At 38.3% G+C, this 20,891-nt stretch overlaps 1 protein-coding gene across 1 annotated transcript in view; it reads right to left on the bottom strand.

Annotated features, from left to right (window-relative positions):
• The window catches only part of GCFC2 (GC-rich sequence DNA-binding factor 2), a 37,779-nt gene extending 30,464 nt beyond the window's left edge, over positions 1-7,315 (bottom strand). The window contains exons 1-2 of the mRNA XM_023515308.1: positions 7,004-7,315; positions 3,070-3,207 (exon numbers count right to left, since the gene is read on the bottom strand). Coding sequence (XP_023371076.1) covers positions 3,070-3,207; positions 7,004-7,289 — 424 coding nt within the window. The 5' untranslated portion in view covers positions 7,290-7,315. The remainder of the gene's footprint in view (positions 1-3,069; positions 3,208-7,003) is intronic.
• Between the last annotated feature and the right edge of the window lie 13,576 nt (positions 7,316-20,891).

The following is a 20,891-nucleotide window of genomic DNA, read 5'->3' as shown; positions in this document are numbered from 1 at the left end:
AGATTTTAGAAATCACAGTCTGATATATTTGGCATAAGTCCTAAGGAAAATTAAAAGTGCTTGAGTTAATCATGAAGCAATAATGATGCATCAAGAACAAGTAATATAAAATCAAGTGATTTACTTTTTGATAGGCTGGTATTTATTTATAAACTATCAGGGAAATGATAAAGGTCAGGTATCTCTTTATTCTCCCAAAGCATTTAACAGTTGGAGTCTTTCCTTGTGGCTAAGGTTAAAATATGTCAGATAACTCATGGCATTCACCAAATTCTTAACTGGTTTAATAACTACTAAAAAAATGTTGCTTATGAAGCTAAGCAGGGACCTGCCATAGAGCTCTGTATTCTGTCTTGTCTGGTTTAATGACTTACTGTGGTATCAATGAAGACAAGATAAGTTTTTAAAGCTGGGAGGTGCAGCCAATACAATCTAAAGCAGAATGAAGATTCAAAACCACCACAGCAGGTTACATATAGCAATCCTGGCTACATATTAGAATCAGCTAGGAAGCTTGATAAACAACTGATACACCAGAGACTCAGCTTCAGTTGATCTAAGGTAGAGCTGAGCAGTATTTGGTTTCATAGTCCCCTAGGGAATTTTAATGTGCAGTCAGGGCTAAAATGATACATTTCGGATCAGATAACTCAAGTGTATAAATATGGAAACTGAAATAATTTTATGGAAGTGATTCACCTGTAAATGACTTAATAGGGTTTAATTAATAAGTCACAAGCAGCGGGACTCACTAGTGAGACACCAGTGCTACATAAAGCTAATCCTCTCTCAAGGTACAATTAAAAGTAAAAGTTCAAGGAAGACGGGAGTAGTTTGTTTCTCCATAACCAGCACCTAACTCTAGGTTTCCCACACAGCAGATGCTGGGCAGACAGAGGATGAATTGATACAGTTAGCGTATTGTTTTATAATAGAAACATCATGTTTTTACAAATTTATAACTCAAACCATGTTTCCCTTACATCATCCTATTTGATACACAATCATCGAAGGTGGAGAGATCAACTGTCATTTTGTGTTAGTTAACAAAAGTCTTTGCTGCCAGTACTATTTCAAGGCAGCTATTCTATTCCTGGATCATTTTAATAGTTCTGTCATCTGAACACAAAATAAATGCACCCCTTCCACACACCAGTACTTAAAATTACCACATTCTTCTGTCTTTTCTCCTCTAGCCAATATGCCCCTTGCACTTTTAAGTGTTCAGTAAAACAAACAAACAAGCATTATCCCATACATTTCCAAATACTGCCCTCTCTCCTTTGGTGGACAGTGCTGCTAACATTGTTCTATCTGGAACAGTGGTTTTCAACCTGTGGGTCGTGACCCATAGGAACTGTATTAAAGGGCTGAGGCATTAGGAAGGTTGAGAACCACTGATCTAGAATCTAGACAGGGCTTCAGACAGAGCTTCAATTTTTTTTTATTTTTAATTGAGACAGAGTCTCACTTTGTCACCCTTAGTAGAGTGCCGTGGTGTCATAGATCACAGCAATCTCAAACTCTTAGGCTCAAATGATCCTCTTGCCTCAGCCTCCTGAGTAGCTGGGGCTACAGGTGCCCACCACAATGCCTGGCTATTTCTTTAGACACAGGGTTTCACTTTCAGGCTGGTCTTGACCTCCTAAGCTCAGGCAATCCACTGGCCTTGGCCTCTCAGAGTGCTAGGATTATAGGTGTGAGCCACTGCACCTGGCCTTCCAGGCTTCAATTTTTAATATTGGCGATATTATCATTCAGTTCTTCTGTACCTTGTGAATGCAGATAAGAAAAAAATAAACACAAAGCTACAGAGCTACACTGATTATTTTTATTTAATAATACAGAAGTACTTATTACTATATTAATATTTTAAAACATATTTTAACAATTTTATTTCAGTATCATTTGTTTCCTTATAAAGCTATGCATTTTATTAATCTTTTTAGATAGGTATTAAGCCTCAATAGACTGTAAAGGAGTCCACAGCACAAAACAAATTATAAATCCTTGGAAAGGGCCTATGACTTTGCAGGTCATAGGTTTCTGCTGCAACTTCTCAACTCCGACATTACAGTGCAAAAGCAGCCACAAATACTAAGTAATTGAAAGGGTGTGACTGGTTTAATAAAACATTATTTACAAAGACAGGTGGTGGGTGAGATTTGCCAACCCCTGAACTAGACTGGCGGCCATTTGTCACCAACTCCTGAACTAGACTGTTCTCAAATAGAATAATGGTCATGTCATCTGTTTGTATACAATTTTCAGCAGTTCTCCAAGTCCTGAATAACCTGATTCCAACTTGTCTCTCCTGATTTGTTTCTTTGTCTTAAATTCCTAATCAAATACTTAACATTTCAGCCAAACAGAACTAATTTTAGTTCTCTACACATATTATATATATTCTCTTAGAGTTTTTAATATGGTACTACACACTATACTTAACACATCCTCACTGACAAATTCTTACCATCCCTCAGGTATTCATGGTAATTAGTATAGCACAGCAGTTAAGAATATAGGTTCTAAAATAGACTGCCTAGGTTTGAGTCCTAGCTTTGCCTCTTAAAATGTATCTGACTTTGGCTTGGTGCCCATAGCTCAGTGATTAGGGTGCCAGCCACATACACTGAGGCTGGTGGGTTTGAGCCTGGCCTGGGCCTGCTAAACGACAGTGACGACTGCAATCAAAAAGTAGCCAGGCCTTGTGGCTGGTGCCGGTAGTCCTAGCTACTTGGTAGGCTGAGGCAAGAGAATTGTGTAAGCCCAACAGTTAGAGGTTGCTGTGAGCTGTGATGTCAAAGCACTCTACTGAGGGTGACAAAATGAGACTCTGTCTCAAAAAAAAAAAAGGAAAAAAAAAGGTATCTGACTTTGGGCATGTTCCATAATGAAAACAAGCAGCAAATTTTGGTACTCTGACGATCATTAGTGATGATCCACTTCCCCCATACTTTAAAGTAGAGTTTGTTGTGTTATCAACAATAAGAATCACTAGTATAGAAAATACATTAGAAATAAAATGTTTAATGATTACAAATTACAAATATTATAAATATCACCAACCTGTCGATGAGAACTCATTTTCTTCTAGAGAGTCAGAGCTGTCAGACAATGAACTCTGATCATCCTTACTCTCTAAGGAATGATGCATTTCAGCCTCTTCATCTGATGAAGGATCAACTGTTCTGGATTCTAACAGGACTTTTTTTTTAACATAAAAAGAAAGAATCAAAATAATGGAATCAGTGATTGAAATTCTGAACAACACATGCCTTACCTATATATGGTATTTTAATACTACTCCACATAATTAAAATAGGTATACAGGTCTTTCTTCAACTTCCACTCTTTCTGAAACTGGATGGTTAGTAAGCATATAAAGACTTATTGTATTTGTATTATATACATATCTAATAAAATATTTCCAGAAGGATGCAACAAGGGAAGAAAATACTAGAGAAAAATTAAAGGGACAAAAATTGAAGTAATATTTAGAAAAGAAAAATGATGGCAGTGAATAAGAGTGGTAATAAGTAGAAAAAATATTTAAAATATATATGTGCTATGCACACTGAACCCTGTCTTACATGATTTAATATTCACAATTCTATACAGTAAATGGCATTTCTGGTGAGGGCACTAAGGACTGAAAAGATAAGTAACATCAACTTAGTAAGTGGAAAGGCCTTTCAACTTAATTCCATCCAACTCCAAAATTTAGGCCCTCTTTATATTAAGTCTGGGGGTAAGAACTTATAATGAGCACTTTGGTCAAAATTAAAGTGTAAGACTATCTGTTCAGCGTGTGATTTTGGGAAGGTCACTTAGTCTGTTTAGCGCAATCTATTAAACAAAGATAACATTACAACATAAAACAAGGGTGTGGTAAGAATTGAATGGCCAAAACGTAAAGAAATTCTTGACATTACTGATATGAAAAGATTTGTTAGTTCACAATAATTTGATAATCTGCATGAGTAAATTTAAGATTATATGGTATTCTTTATCTTAAATTTCACTTTAACTAGATCTTCATAGAATTCAAAAATGTCTGGAGTAAAATTAAAATTTAAAAGACTAAAGGAAGATAGTTGCAACTCACATTTTTCTTAGCTACTGCTATTTTTGACAACTCCTTTGAATTCCCAAAGTAAATTAACCTCCAAAAAGTGCTTCTCAAAATATGGCCCATCAATTCTTGGAGGTCCCTGAGGCCCTTTCAGAGAGTCTGTGAAATCAAAACTACTTTTAGCATAATACTAACATGTTAGTTGTTCTTTTAACTTTGTTGACATTTATTTAATGAAGACAAAGCATTGGTGGGTAAAACTGTTGTTACCATCAATCAAGGTAATGACACCATATTGTAGTAGCAGTTATTGTATTCTTAATCATCATGCATTGGCAAGGGAAAAAAAGCTAGTTTCAATTTTTTCACTTCATGAAGCAACACAAAATTATAAAGTTTATTAAATCTTGATCCTTGGATATGTCTCTTTAATATTCTGTATGAGAAGATGGAAGTATACACAAGGCACTTTTGTTGCATACTGAAATGCCATGGTTGTCTCAAGGAAAAGCATCTACCTGAGTTGTAAGTTGAATTAGCCATCGCATTCAAGGTGAAACATCATTTTTCACCTTGAACAAATAATTTACAAAACAATCTGGTTACTCAGACAGAGATATTTGACAAAACCTTTGCTTAAACATAGGCCAAGTTGGCCCAGCATCTATAGCTCAGTGGTTAGGGCACTGGCCACATACATTGAAGCAGGTGGGCTCAAACCTGGCCCCGGCTTGCTAAACAACAAAAAAAACTGCAAGGACAACAAAAAAAATAGCCAGGCGTTGTGGCAGGCACTTGTAGTCCCAGCTGCTTCTGAGCCTCAGGCAAGAGAATCACTTAAGCCCAAGAGTTTGAGGTTGCTATGAGCTGTGACACCCCAGCACTCTGTCAAGGGCGACATAGTGAAACTCTGTCTCAAAAAACAAAAAAACATGGGCCAAGTTGTGCCTATTACTTTAAGAATGAGAGATTTCAAGTGAAAATTGGAATTTTGGAAAACCTATATCCTCCACTGTGAACTTAACAGCTTCCCAATATTTTATTGGTGATAATATTAAGTAATTTTTGATATTGTATAATAAAATGCATAAACAATTGCAAGATCTACAAACTTAGTATACACAAACTTTCCAAATAATCAATGCATGAATTATCAGTTACACATGGGTAAAAGATCTATTCAAAGTGCCAAACAGACCATTGAATTTTAATGTAACAGAGACCTGTAGTAACATTCTATATTGCCACTAGCCTTGAAGAAACTATTATTAACTTGATAAGCTTTGTAATATTAAAGCACGACATCCTCACTGATCTAAAAAGGCTGTTAGGTACTACTCTTGCCACATGTTTGTGAGAGAGAGCCTGTCTTTTATTCAAATACTTCAACCAAATCAACACAACTCAACAGATTGCATGCAGAAGCAGTGGTGACAGTTCAGCTATCTTCTATTTATTTAAGACATTAAGGAGATTTGCAAACTGAAAACGATGCCACTCTTCTATTTTCTGGAAAATATTTTTCACAGAAATGTTATTTATCCTTACACATAATTTTTAAAAAATGAATTAATACTATATAAAGTTTTAATTTCTAGTATGGTAAGTAGTGATAGAGTACAACCTACAGAAAGAAAAGCTCTTTGGGATCCTTAATCATTTTTTTAAGAGTATAAAGTTCCAAAGACCAAAAAGTTTGAGAACCATTGCTCCAGAAGACAAAAGGCAAATTGCTGGCCTTAATTCTCCTTACTAAAGTTTAATCATATGACTGACATATTTTAGGGTACAAAAGCAAATATAAAAGGTCATAACAAAGTCTAAGACATCAGTAAGATCATGAACCTGGAGGGTATCATGTCAAGTGAAATAAGCTAGGCACAGAAAGAGAACACTGTGTGTTCTCACTTACATGTGGAACCTACAAAGTGAAAATCACAGAAGCAGGGAGCACAATGGTGTTTACAGGGGCTGGGGTGGAGGGGAGTGGTGGTTGGGGATGTATGTTGCTCAAAAGACAAATTTAAGTAGGAGGAGTAAATTCAAGAGATCTACTCTACATGACTATAGTTAATAACAATATACTTCATACTTGAAAATCTACTTAGAAATATCTGAGATAAAGCATACACGCAATTAGCCAGATTTAGCCACCCTACATATTTCACACATCGTGTTGTACAAGTACATACACTTTTCTGTCAATTAAAAACTTAAGAAAAATCACTGAGATCACTTCAATGGGGCTAAGAACAGTGATTTTGGATCTCAAGACTAACCCCAAACCATATTCCTTATTAAGCTACAATTCCGACTCACAGCAGCATATTTTTGTAAACAACATTAAGCTGCTTGAAATGTTTACTTAAAAACTTAAAGCTCCTTCAAAATAACTGCATTGTATTTAAAGTCATGACGGGTACAATCTACGGCATCATCAATCTCCGTCACACTACTTAGTGTTGCACATACTATCATTGATTTTTACAAATAATTGATGAAAAATAAAAAGAAAAAAGAATTTCCTAAAACCTGTTAGAGATTTTTAAATGTACTATTCTCATTATGTTTAATCAAAAAAGAAATTGGGCAAGCTTCCAAAATGTACATACAACTTTTGCCTACCTAACAGCACTAGGAATTATTGAACTCCTTTGTGACTAGGTTCTTCATAAAGCCAATTACTGTTACCATAGCTATAATTGGTGGTGTCATCTGATGGCGAAAACACAAAAGAGCCACCCAACTGTACAGGATTCTTTCGACTGCCCGAAGACGCCCTACAGGCAGGTGCAGGCAGCGGGCGAGGCTCGCAGGTGGGCTGCCTCGCTCACTATTTGGCGACTTAGCGCGGCTGTCAGTCAGCAGCGGGTTACAGGAACCACTAGGGAAGTGCCCAGGGACGTCGCAGTCCCTCAGTGCTAGTACCTGGGACGCCCGTGCCGCCGTCCACGCGCGGGGCCGCTACCACGGCGCGCCGGGAACTCGCCCAGACCCGGCCCCGGCCCCGGCTCCGGCCCCGAGCACCCCGGACTCCGCGCGCCTGTCCCGCCGCCTCCCTGCGGCCTCCTCCAGAGGGAGGCCCTTCCTCCGCAGATCCCGGGGCCGTCTGCCCTTTCGGCGTCTCTGGCTCAGCAGACGGCTCCTCGGCGCCGTCGCTGTCGCTGGAATCGGCTGGACGCTGCCGAAAAGTCCTTTTAGGCCTGTGAGCCATGGCCGGGGTCCGAGCGCCGCGCGCAGGACTTTGCCTCCCGCCTGCCAACCCGGGTCTTCCGCGCCTGCCCCGGCGCGCGCGCCCGCCCGCCCAGCCTTGCCGCCTTGTGCGCGCGCGCCCATTAGTCCCGCGGTCCTGGGCCGCTTAGTCGGCGCATGCGTACTTTGACTCCCGGGACCTGGTCCGCCGAGTGCAGTTCCCAGGCCGGAAGGCGGGGTTGGCATTGCCAGGCTGAAGCAGCTTGGACCTTAGCCGAAGGATTTCCACAGCCTCCCAGAGTTGAGTTCTGGACAGAGCAGCAGTCACGTGCTTTCTTTGCGCAAACCCCATCTAGGTATCAGGCGCTATGCTTTCTGTCCTGGACTGGAAACCAGATCCATTGTCTTATATTTTCAGAGAAAGCCCCTTCCAATCAAGAGTTAAAACCCCCAGGAATGGGGGGGTGGGGCGGGGTTGAGGAAAATTGAAAACTGAACAGCAAAATCAACGCATAAATGCGGACAGATAAGAAGAAATCTGCTCACAGATAAGTAAAACTCAGGTGATAAGAAGAAATCTGCTCACAGATAAGTAAAACTCAGGTGAATTGCTCCAAGGCGGCAGGATGTCCTTGATAAGAAGTAGCAATCTCTTTGGAAATATTTCTTGCAGTTGCAAGTTGTCTCCTGACTGACAGGAGAACTGATTTTCACTTTCTTATTATAATAATTGCAAAGACAATTCATTCAATCCAGAAAAATAAGTGACTTAGAACTTTGTATCACAAGGAATTATATGTAACATATGAGGTCTGACAAGTTAACAAACTTGCCACAGTGCGGCTTACCTTGGCAACGCTCTACAAACAGCTCTGTAAGGTTTCATAACCTTGGTGTGTCTGTCTTATAGCTGTGTTCGTGATTTGCTGAGTGGAGTCATTATTGTTGCTGTGTTTTTGTGTGCCATCCCCAAAATATGGGAGTTTGAATGAGAGCAACAAACAAATTTTCTTGTTAAACTTGGCAAGAGTGAAGTGGGATCCGGGTCACGTTAGCCCAAGCTGATGGGAATAATGCCATGAAGAAATGGTATTGTATAAATGAAGTAAACATTTTTTCTGAGGGGAGAGAAAGCATCACTGATGAAGATAGGCCAGGCAAAAACTAATAAAAAATATTGCAAATATTTGTCGAATTGTGCAGTCAAAATCATTGGCTAACTGTGAGAAGCATAGCAGACCAAGGAAATATGCATAGAGAAATCGGAAAATCTTAACTGAAAATCTTGTTGTGAAAAAGCTGTCCAAGAAAATGGCTCTGAAAGAATTCACCAATGACTGACTAAAAGCAATGAGCTCACACCACACTCTCTGTGATAGAGTTTTTAGCCAGTGAACAAATAACTGTATTGGATCACTCTCCCACCTCACCTGCTCTGGCCTCCAGTGACTTTTTCTTTACTCAAAAATAAAGGAAATATTCAAAGAAAGACATTTTGATGACATTCAGGACATCAAGGGTAATATGAGGATAATTCTGATGGCCATTCCAAAATTGCTTCAAACAGTGAACTAGGCACTGGCCTCGGTGCATAGGTCCCAAGGGGAGTACTTTGAAGGTGACTGCAGTGATTCAATAAGGTATGTAGCACTTTTTCTAGGATGAGTTTGCATTGATATTATACAACTTTACCAATTGATTAATAAAAGGTACATTAGGTACATTTCAATGAGTGATATAATTTTTATTTAAAATGTCCCAATGTATGCAGTGTGCTAGAAATTTCATTCTTTGCAACTGTTAAAACTTATGATGAAAACTTAGGTCTACCTAAAATTAGGAGTGATGAATTTTTAAAATTCTTAGAAGAGTGTGCACGCAAAAGGGTATGAAACTACCCTACTGATTCTGAGTGCTTTAGTTGCTCAAAAGACAGAAGAAAAAAATTCTTTCTTGGAAAGTCTGATAGGGATTATATTTTAAAAAGCAATCAGAAGAGAGTCATAGATAAAATGAGCATTGAAATATGTTTTGGTGGTATAAGCCACTAAGCCAATTCTCTAGAAATTTCTCCCCCATCAGGTTTCTATAGCCATGTGTATCTGGGATAAAGCCAGTAGGATCAGAATAGACACCTGAACCATGGTAGATAGGTAGATCCTTTCTCCAGAATATTAGCTCTGAGAATGAGGCCACAGTTTATTTCCTGCATTTACCACGACCATAGCCTGTGAATATCTAAACTCCCTTTAAGTAATGAACTGGGGTCTCCTGTGGACTCTGGAGACCTGGTTGCAAAATGTTCAGAAATTGTGTTCAGAAGTCAGTTGTTAAACACAGTCATTATTAAAAATTTAAGTATGTAAGTTTGCAACTTAAAGTATATTGTGAGTAAAGGTAATAACTACTGAAAACTTGCTACTTCCTGACTTTCACAACCTTTTACTGTTATCTAGGCTGCTTAGGTTTAAGACGAATATTTCTGTATGGCAGAATTTTATATAATGTTCAGCTAAAAGTACACCTATTACCAACTCCATGCTTAGTGATGTCATGTTAGAGGCTTAAAATCATCCCTATTAGGATACTTATGCCACAGAAATTCGAAGACCTTATGAATCAGGGCTTTTCTTTCACAGAGCCAGATACTAAACATTTACCATCACTGACTCTATTTCAGCTGTGGGATATAGAAAGGGCAGAGTATCCCTGATGGATGTGGTCTCAGAACTCTTTTTTCATGGCCTTCCTCCATGAACTATTACTTCCAAGAATAAACTTGGAGAATCTTATAATAAAATAATATCATTTTTCATAATTTAATAATAACTTGCTATAAAGAGAAACTTCTCTTTTTAAATCTTAGTAAAATAAGAGCACCGCCTAACAGCATTTTTATTTGGATATTAGCAAATGGTATGAAAAAGATATTTTCAGAGAATAAAGATACTTGTGAAATCTGAAAGCACAGCTTTCTACCATGGGCCAAATGCTCCTAGTAACTAGAATAAACTCTAAAGACTAGAGGCAGGGGGGTGGGCTCCACTTGATACAGTGCTTTTCTCTATACCATCTTTCCAGGCAGAATTCCCAAGTCCTGCCATGGATACTGCACTGTTCTCCCATAACAGAGGAGAGTGTCTTTCTAAATCACACCACCAAGTGGTTAATGCAAAACCAAACAGTAGCCTATGTTTTTAAAATGGTGAGGAGAATGAAGAAGATGGTAATGACTTGAGATTAGAGGGAAATCTAGTGTTTTCTTATGTACTGTTAAAGAAACATACTAATCTGTTACCCAATTTGGTCACCATTATGCACCTACTAGTACAGGCACCATGCTAGGCCCTAGACACATGCTCCTCAAATCCGGCATTCTCCAGAGCACCTACGAGTTGTGTGGACCTGCAGATGCTGATTGAGCAGCTCTGTGACAGTCTTCATTTCTAGCATGGTGATGCCAAGGATCCTGGTCTGAGGACCACACTTTAAATAGCAAGGTCCTAGAGCAGATACTAAGAAATGTTAATCATCCTTAAGAAGGTTTTTAAAAAGTTTTGAATTACTGGCTCAGCACCTGTAGCTCAGCGGCTAGGGTGCCAGCCATATAAACTACAACTAGCAGGTTCGAACACAGCCCAGGCCTGCCAAACAATGACAATTACAACCAAAAAAAAAAAAAAAAAAAGTGGGCCTTGTGGCAGGTGCCTGTAGTCCCAGCTACTTGGGAGGCTTAGGCAAGAGAGTCACTTAAGCCCAAGCATTTGAGGTTTGCTGTGAGCTATGACACCTTGGCACTCTACCAAGGGTGACATAGTGAGACTGTCAAAAAAAAAAAAAAAGAAGAAGTTTAGAATTACTAAATCACTGATGAACTTCACATCAGAGTATACTAGCATGTAAAATGCTATTATATACCTCAAAATTTGAAAACTATTCCTAAGAGGGAAAACTAATAACAACTCTATTCATAGTGAAGAGGTTGTCTAAGTATGGAAGTTATTCATCAAAAGGGACATCAGTCTGCACCTCCTCAAGAGGGGTTCTCCACCAGCCTCCAAAATCACTTTCTAGTTGTCTATCTCAGTTTGAAAGATGGTCAGCAGGACAGAATTTACTGCCAGTGTTGCTCAAAAGTCAGCAATTTATTTAAAGATAATCTAAGTGTAATGTTGGTGTTTTACATCAAAGTCACCAACCCACAATCCATGTTCAACTGAAATATGAAAACACAGGCAGAGTTCAGTGTTTTCCCCTGATTTCAGAACCATCAGCTCAGATGGACGAGTTGCTTACATTCTCCTTTTGGAAGGCACCACCTCCCTTGACAGGGCCTTCTCTTACACATTTTGATGTTCCATAACTAGTGTAGTGTCTAGTGTACAATTAACATGCATGCAACAAACTCAATGGGCAGATGAGGCCATTCTAAGCCACCTGCCTTCCATCATGGTAATGAAACCAGAAAACAAATCACTTTATTTAACTTGCTGTATACAAACATGTAAGAGGCAGGAGATACACTATTGAGAAGGAAAGGGAAAAACTCTAAAATGTCAACCAAATATTTGTTTCAAAGGGGAGAAGAAACAAACATTGAGTTTTTTTTGGGAATTGCCTGGATGGGAGAGGAGAAAATGACAAGAATTTGTTTAATCAAAGGGGAGGAATCTTGAGTTGTCTCCTCTGTCCCCAGAAAGCAGCGTCAAGGCTCTGGGATAAAGTCGACAGATTTAGAAAGAATATTGGATGCCCAGGAAAATCTGAATTTCAGATAAACAAGGAGTATAGATATATACACGTGTGTATAAATATATATGTATAAATATGTTTTATACATTATTTGGGATGTACTTGAGGGGGGCATTTTAGAACCCTGGTCTTGGGTAAAGAAATGAGAAGAATTTCAAAGGGTGGAGGGCAGGGATGGTGGTCATGGTTCTGGAACTGGAGATGAAATGACTATTGACAAGAAGTTCCCAATTATTGGGGGGGCGCGAGAGGGGCCTTTAAGCTTTGGTGCTGTTTTCTCCCAGACCTTTAGTAAAGCTCTGCTCTGTACACAATCTTAACACGGATGTTGAGAATGAAGGACTTGGCAGCTGAGGTCAGGGTGGTGGATGAGGAAGGGCTGGTGCTGAGCTGTGAGTGTCAGAGTAGAGAGTGGATGACAGGTGGGAACCAGGCTGCTGAGCACACTGGCTGAGGAGTGGCTGGGAGAGAGACCCTTCCCCAAATGCATCCAAGAAAGTACAATCTCAAAGGGAAAGATGCTCTGGGGGTTGCATATAAACACGGGAAAAGGGCAGCCAGACAGCAAGAACGGTATTTCTCCAAACAGCCTCTCTGTATACCCATGTTTATCACTGCCTTGTATTAGTTCTCTTTCTTATGAATACTAGAAATTATGCCCCCTCCCCAGAGGATAAAGATAATGTCATAGTTCTTATTTGCCCCTTACTGTACTTACAATGCATTTGCAATACTAGCTTATTAATTAACTGGTTGATCATTATGAGACATTGCATTATTCCCTTTTTATGTAATTTAGAATTGTGGAAGTTAACAATTGGAAAAAACTGGCATATAAAACATTCCAGACTTCTGGAAATCAGTGTCATAGTTACCCAAGAAGTCTCTTTTCTCCTTAAAGTGAAGTGACAATTTATTCAGCTTGTTTTGCCACTAAATGGTGGGTTCTGAGCTCCCTCTAGTGAGAGATGTGCTACTTACAGAAGGATTGTACAAAACAATCTTTTAGAAATCGACTACTTTCTTATTACAAAGCTATTTTTTTATTCTCTCTTATTATAAGCAATGGATATATTTTCATTTTTAAGCAACTTCCTCAGGGAAAAAATCTTGGGGAAGTCAATGTAAATAAAATATCACTCTTCCTTGGGAATTAAAAAAAAAACATTGTGAAAACACACCCATATTAATATGGAACTGATTGTGCTTTCATTTTTTTTCAGCATCTGTTTTTTAAGCACTTAGTATGATAGGAGCCCTGATCTGGGACCAGAACATCATAAAACATGGGGTCCTGTTCCCAAACGTTTCAGTAACCAAATTAACCCTGGGGAGCTGGCTTTTTGAAAATACTTTCTGATATCCTGGAATCTCAAGTATTAAGAATTTTCTCAATTTTAGATCCTAACTTTCAGAATGAGTAGATGTCTTTGAGCTGCCACTCTTGTGTGCTTGAACTAATCTATTGATTAACTGTTAAGTACTCCAAGGACCGCCAAGAAAACCTATTGATCAAGCAAAGGCAAGTTTATACAATCAACTACCGGAGGGGAGAACACTACCTTACAGAATCTTACAAGTGTCTGAAAATGGAAAAATAAGGCAGGATATTTACAGGAGTTTAAAGCCTGGGCTGCATGATTTTTAAAAATAATTTTATTGTGGTTAGAACACATAAGAGGGTAAGTCTACCCTGTTAACAAAATTTCAAGAGTATAGTACAATATTATCAACTATAGGGTCAGTGTTGTACGGCAGGTCTCTAGAGCTTATTTATCTCACGTACCTGTTGATGTGCAACTTCTCATATTCCCCTTCCTGCAACCACAATTCTACTTTCTAATTTTCTGAGTTTAACTATTTTAGACACGCCATATAAGTGGAGTTGAACAGCGTTTGTCTTTCTATGTGTAGCTTATTTCACTTAGTATGATGTCCTCAACATTAATTCATGTTGTTGCTAATTGCAGGATTTCTTTCTTTTCAAAGGATGGATAATATTTCTTATATATATATAATACATTTTCTTTATCCACTCGTCTGTTGATGGACAAAATGCTGCAGCCACTATAGAAAACAATATGGAGATTCCTTTAAAAATTAAAAATTGAATTCCCATTATGATCCAGAAATCTCATTTCTGGGTATTTAGCCAACAAAATTGAAATTAAGACCTCAAAGAGATATTAGCACTGTGGTGTTCATTGCAGCAGTATTTGCGACAGCTGAAATGGGCTGGGTGATTTTAGAATGGGTTTATAAGCAAGAAAACTGACTGGGATCAGGCAGAGTTTATGATAGAGTTGCTTTGGAATAGTGGGCACAAAGAAGCCAGATCTTGAAGTAAGCTGCGTAAGCAGGCTGTTAATCTTGATGAATTCATTGTATCTGTGGCTCATAGTCTGATCTTCCAGGAGCAGGCGCTTCTAGGAATAAGCACTTTTGTTTACTCCTAGTATGATTTAGCACACAAAACAGGAAAGTATGCTTCCTATCAGAATTGTTAGTGTGGGGACAAGAAAGTATATTTGATCTCAGTATTGTTTAACATGTGGACAGGGAATTATTCTGATTTTACTTCTCAAAAAAGTTAGGTGTTAAAAGCACAGATTCTTGGTAGACGGTGGTATATGTTCAGGTACTGTGACAAGCACCTAACATACATGATCTCATCTTATACTCACAAGCAACCTTACAAGATGGGGTTTACTTTATTTTATTGGTGAGGGAACGGAGGAACAGAGAGAGATCAAGAGAAGCTCCCAAGTCAAAGAACTAGCCAGCCAGCAAATGGTGGAACACAGATTCAAATCCAGGCAGCAGAGCCTAAGTTTTTAGTCTTAACAGCCACATGACCCATGGGAAGGGTAGTTCCTCTCAAGGAAAAGGAGTCATGTGAAATAGATCATACTGTGCTAATTGACCACAACCTATTCATGAATCGGAGAGCAAGCTCAGAATTTTAAGGGTTTAAGAGGAAATGTCACAGAAAGTCGGTGTCAAAGGTGATGATGAGTGACTTTCTTCATTCCAAATCCCTTGCCTTTTAGTTCTAGGAAAAATTCTAGAGCTTTCTTTCTGTTCCAACACATCAGTTTTCTAACAAACCCAAGTTTCATTTTAATGCCTCTGTTGGGGCTTTTCATTTGCAATATTGAATGAAAAACTTTTCATTTAACATGAAATGTAACACATATAACGAAAAACGCACAAAACAAAAACGTGCAATTTAAAGACGTTGTAAAATAAATCTCTCTATAACCACCGCCAAAATCGAGATATGGAAGCTTGCTAGCACCCAGCAGTCCCTTTTGTGCTCCCTTTCAGTTAGTTCACCCTCTCTGCCCCCCAAAGTAGCTATTATTCTGACTTACAGTAATAGCCTCCTTACTTTTTCTTAAACAATGTTTTTACCACTTAAATTTGCAGACTAAAACTCTGTGGTGCAGTTTTGCCTGTTTCTTTGAATTTTATAGAAATGCAATCATACCACGTTTACCGTTTTGTACTTGCCTTTTTTTCTTGGTATTAACATCGCTTATGTTACAAGCATGTTGTTCTGTGTAAATGTAGTTCTTTTATTGCTGTGTAGCAGGAATGTAAACAGTCTATCTATCCTAATGTTAACATTTGGTTATTTTTACTTTTTGCTATATTATAAGTAATGCAATTTTTGATGTTAATGTAATACAGTTTATTTAATCTTTTCTTTTTCATTTATGCTTTATGTATTCAGTTTGAGAAATTTTTCTCTATTTTTCTCTCCCCCGAGGTTAAGAAGATATTGTCTACTTTTATGGTTAGAGATATAGGTCTGTGTTATAGCCATAATGGATGTTTTTTTCTTTTTGTATGAAGCAAAGTATCAAATCTCTTTATATGGATATCCAATTGACCTAGTTTTATTAAAGTTATATTAAGGAAAACTTCCAAGTATACATCCTAAGTAGAAAGAACAAGTTTAATGAACTCTTGCCACTCAGCTTTGGCAATTTCCAACATATACACAATTCATTTTATTGCTCTTCCCATCTACTTCTCACACATTATTTTGAAATAAATCACAGACGTGATATTTCATCTATAAATATTTTAGGCATCTCTAACACATCAGAAATAGTTTTAAAAACAAAATTTAACCACAGTATAATTATAATACTTGAAAAACAATAGTAACTTGTAATATTATAAAATATTTAATGGGTGTTCAAATTTCTAATCTTCTCATATACAACCATATCTTTTAATTATCATCTAAAGGAAGCCCTAAAATATTAAGATTAGTTGTATGATTTTTGAGCCTCTTTTAATTTGTAATAATCTTTCTCGCATTCATTTTTGCTCTCACTTTCTATTTTTGTAATTCAGCTATTAAAAAAACTAAAGACTTTTCTCCATGAGGTGTGTTAAAAGACTTTTGATATCCCTTCTCTGCATTCCATTACTGTTGACTATGTATGATCTTTGGCCATTTAAGGAGAAACAAAACACCCTGATGTATTTTTCACAGATCATAACTATGGCTATGAATTTAACTGTCTGATGACAAGGTTTAATAATTGTTCCTTCAAATACTTTAAAAGGTAAATTATCATTGATAAGGCCTTTTGTAACTTAAATTTCTCTCACATCATTAATCCCAACCTCTATTAGTCTTATAAAAATTAAACCTGACCTACCATCAACAAAATGCTTTTGCTAAAGTTGTTACAACTATATCAGCAAAACCTAGCCATCTAGGGATGAGCACTAATTCTCCATATGATATGGGAGAGTGGATCCCAAATCTGGGGTCCAGCCTGAAGGCCAGTGGGTCCTTGGCTTCACGCAGAAGAGAATTCAAGAACAAGCCAACAGAGTAAAGCAAAAGCAAGTTTGTTGAAGTAAAAGAGAAACAAAAGGAAGCCTTGGTCCATTGCAGGGTAGTGGTTGTCTATTAGAGCTTCAGAGAGTAGCACTTTTTGAGTTTGGGGAGGGTCTTATTTTATATCTTATTTTAAATATAAAACAAATACAAAATATCCTCCCTCCTTGCTCTCACTTTCCCTGGAGGGAGGATTATTCTTAAAATTTCTGGGGAAAGATTGGGCAGTTCCCAGAACTAAGGGTTCCTCCTCCATTTAAACCCTTTAGGGTGACCTTCCTGAGTTGTCACAGCATTTGTAAACTGTCAGGGAGCTGGTGGGAGTTTCTTTTGGTATGATGGTACCTTATATTCAGCAGTGAGGGTAACCGGAGGTCGTTTTCAATGGCTGTCTTGGTTCTAGATAGTTTTGGTTAACTTGTCTACCACTTTCTGTATTATCAGAGACCTTGATTTGGATCTTACTGACCAGGGCCTGCTAATTCCCATTGTGGGCCCTTCTTCCCACAATAGTTAGAGATACACTAACCTGCTTTGCACGAGCTGATTTCATGAAAGGATCTGTTCAACTTGAGGGACAAAAGTCTGGCCAGCTCCTATTGTACTAAATAAATTATACTTACACTCTCAAGATAATCTCTACCTACTACTGGAGTACTATTTATGTGGACATTAGGTTTGTACCTGCCTGCCACACTAACTTAACCTGTATGTTCAAGATAATTGTTAGTGATTTTCTTTTCTTTTTTTTTTTTTGTGAGACAGAGTCTCACTTTATTGCCCTAGGTTGAGTGCTATGGCATCACAGCTCATAGCAACCTCCAATTCCTGGGCTTAGGCAATTCTCCTGCCTCAGCCTCCTGAGTAGCTGGGACTACAGGCACCCGCCACAACGCCTGGCTATTTTTTTTGTTGTTGTTGTTGCAGTTTGGCTGGGGTCAGGTTCAAACCTGCCGCCCTCAGCATATGGGGCTGACACCCTACCCACTGAGCCACAGGCACTGCCCTAATTTTCTTGTATTTTAAAAGTAACCATAGACCATGTTTTCTTGAAAAGAATGTTCCCAAACCTCCCCCAAAAGGCAGTTATAATCTTCCTAAAAAAAAAAAATCCCTGTAGGCAAAGTTAACTCCTTCTTTATGCCTACTACATGGGCTATAAATCCTACAGTAATGAAACAGGCCAGGCACAGCCAGCTCTTGCCTGTAATCCTAGCAGTTTGGAAAGCTGAGGTGGGAGGATCACTTGAGGCCAGGAGTTTGAGATTGGCCTGGGCAACATAGTGAGACTTCATCTCTACCAAAAATAAGAAAAATTAGTCAGACTTGGTGGCAGGTACCTATAGTCCTAGCTACTTGGGAGGCTAAGGCAAGAGGATTGCTTGAGCCTTGGAATTCAAGGCTACCATGAGGTATGATAGTGCTGCTACACTCCAGCCTGGGCAAGATAATGATATCTTTCTTATCTCATACCTCCCCCCATCCCCCCAAACCCAAAACAACCATGATACCAAAATAACAACAACAACAAAATCACTACTGGAAAAGGATGTTAAGAATTTGTCTTTCGATTTAGCAAAACTTATGAATTATACAACTTCTTCTCTGGAAGCCTGATAAATCAGTTTAAATTTAAATTTACTAGCTGGAGTTATCATAGATAGTAACACAGCCTTTAAAGTTTTCTTAACAAGCCAAGGAAAAATTTATGCAGTAACAGTCATTTCTTATGATTATAGAAGGCAAGGAGAACAGTCTACATCTAAGCTGAAATAATAATCTACCCAATCAGGTGCAGTAGCTCATGCTTGTAATTCTAGGACTTTGGGAGGCTGAGGCAGAAGGGTTACTTGAGGCTAGGAGTGATTGTATGGGTTTTATATTTTAGGGCTTTGCCTTTAAGACTTGTTGTAAAGTTAAATCACTGATAATTTGGGGGAGAAAGTTACAATTGGCTGATATATCACATTCAGGTCCTAAATATGACTATATAACTACTGTCGTGGCAGTTGATTAAACTCATCCTATGACAAAATGAGGAGGAGTAGGTAACCAACCCAACTAAAGACTATGGACAGCTTTCTGAACTTAATCAGCAAAGTGGTGAAAGCAATGGTGAAAGTCTAGAAATCACAGATTTCATCTTTCCTTGGTTAAGAAGGGAACTGGGGAAAAGAAAAACAGTCCCTGACATCCAGAATCTGACCTGATGTTGACATCAGGCCATGATGTTGTCAGGTGCTAACTTGGCACTTCAGTGAGCCTGTAGTGTTCTGTTGGAGATAAATAATTTTGCAGAGCATCAATATCAGATAAGGTCATTTTATTGCCATGATGGATCAAGATGAAAACAAGCTCATCCTGCAATCATGTCCATGAGCACTGTACAAATCACAGCAATGATGAGCCATTCCCTTGTCATGGTTAATATGAATGATGGCTGCTTCTTTGCCAACTACAGGGTGAGCGTCACTCTAGTCTTCCCTCCTAAATAAGGTTTATTAAGATAACTAGTGGTAGAATTTTTTCTTTTTCCTGTTAGCATCCAATTCAGAGCAAAGCTTTGCTTCCTTCACTGCCCCCACCAATCATCTAAGACAAACTTTAATCCTATGATGTTTTCTAATACTTCCCTACTGAAACATCCCACAGTTCCCAATGGTATACATTCTCTCCTTGCAACAAGCAATAAACCAAACTGGCTTAACTGCAGATGTGTTCCTGGTAGTCTTTGGCTGGAGGGGATTCATCGACAGATTGAGAGATATAAAATTGCCATGTAGTTGTGTTTTGTTTACTTTTTTGACACAGAGTCTCACTGATGCCCAAGCTCGAATGAAGTGGCATCATCATAGCTCACCACAACCTCAAACTCTTGGGCTCAAGCCATTCTCCTGTCTCAGCCTCATGTGTAGCTGAAATTATTGGTGCCTGCCACCACTCTGCCTAGTTTTTTTATTTTTTAGTGGAGATAGGTCTTACTCCTGCTCAGGATGATCTGGAACTCCTGACCTCAAGTGATCCTCCTGCCTGGGCCTCTAAGAGTGCTGGGGTTACAGATGTGAGCCACTACAGCTGGACTAAAATTGGTATTTTTTAAAGTAAAAATGGTGACATATTGGCCACCTTGTATAGTTCAAGTTAATATAACAAACATGGCTGTGTTGAGGGTTCATCTCTAAGAGTCAGAAGTTATTCTAAGAGAAAAAACCCTTATGACTACAGGCCAAGGATCCTTAATCCAAAAATCAAAAATCTGAAATGCTCCAAAAATGTGAAAGATTTTGAGTGCCAACATGATACCACAAATGGAAAATTCCATATATGACTTCATGTGATGGGCACAGTCAAAATGCAGTCAAAACTTTGTTTCATACACAAAATTATTAAAAACTGTTATACAAAATTCCCTTTAGGCTATACAAATAAGGTGTATATATGAAATATAAATGAATTTTGTATTTAGATTTGGATTCCATCCATAAAATATCTCATTCTGAATATGTAAATATTATAAAATCTGAAAAAAGAAATCTGAAATTGGAAAGAATTCTAGTCCCCAAAAGTTTGGATAAGAAATATTCAAATGCCCACAGCCAATATTGTGTTGAATGGAGTTAAATTGAAATCATTTCCACTCAGATCAGGAACAAGGCGAGGTTGCCCATTGTCTCCACTAATTTTTAAGATTTTAATGGAAGTCCTAGCCATCACAATTAGGCAAGAAAAGGCGATCAAGGGTATCCATATAGGGTCAGAGGAGATCAAACTTTCACTCTTTGCAGATGATATGATTGTATATCTTGAAAACACCAGGGATTCTACTCTACAAAACTCTTAGAAGTGATCAAGGAATACAGCAGCATCTCAGGTTACAAAATCAACACTCATATATCTGTAGCCTTTATATACTAACAATAGTGAAGCTGAAAAAACAGTCAAGGACTCTATTCCATTCACAGTAGTGCCAAAGAAGATGAAATATTTGGGAGTTTACCTAACAAAGGA

The sequence above is a fragment of the Otolemur garnettii genome, unplaced genomic scaffold (assembly GCF_000181295.1).
Source record: "Otolemur garnettii isolate 467f Iridium unplaced genomic scaffold, OtoGar3 scaffold00068, whole genome shotgun sequence".
In the NCBI taxonomy this organism is placed as follows: Eukaryota; Metazoa; Chordata; class Mammalia; order Primates; family Galagidae; genus Otolemur; species Otolemur garnettii.
Note: the sequence above shows the minus strand (reverse complement) of the source record. Positions and strands in the feature narration are given on the sequence as shown.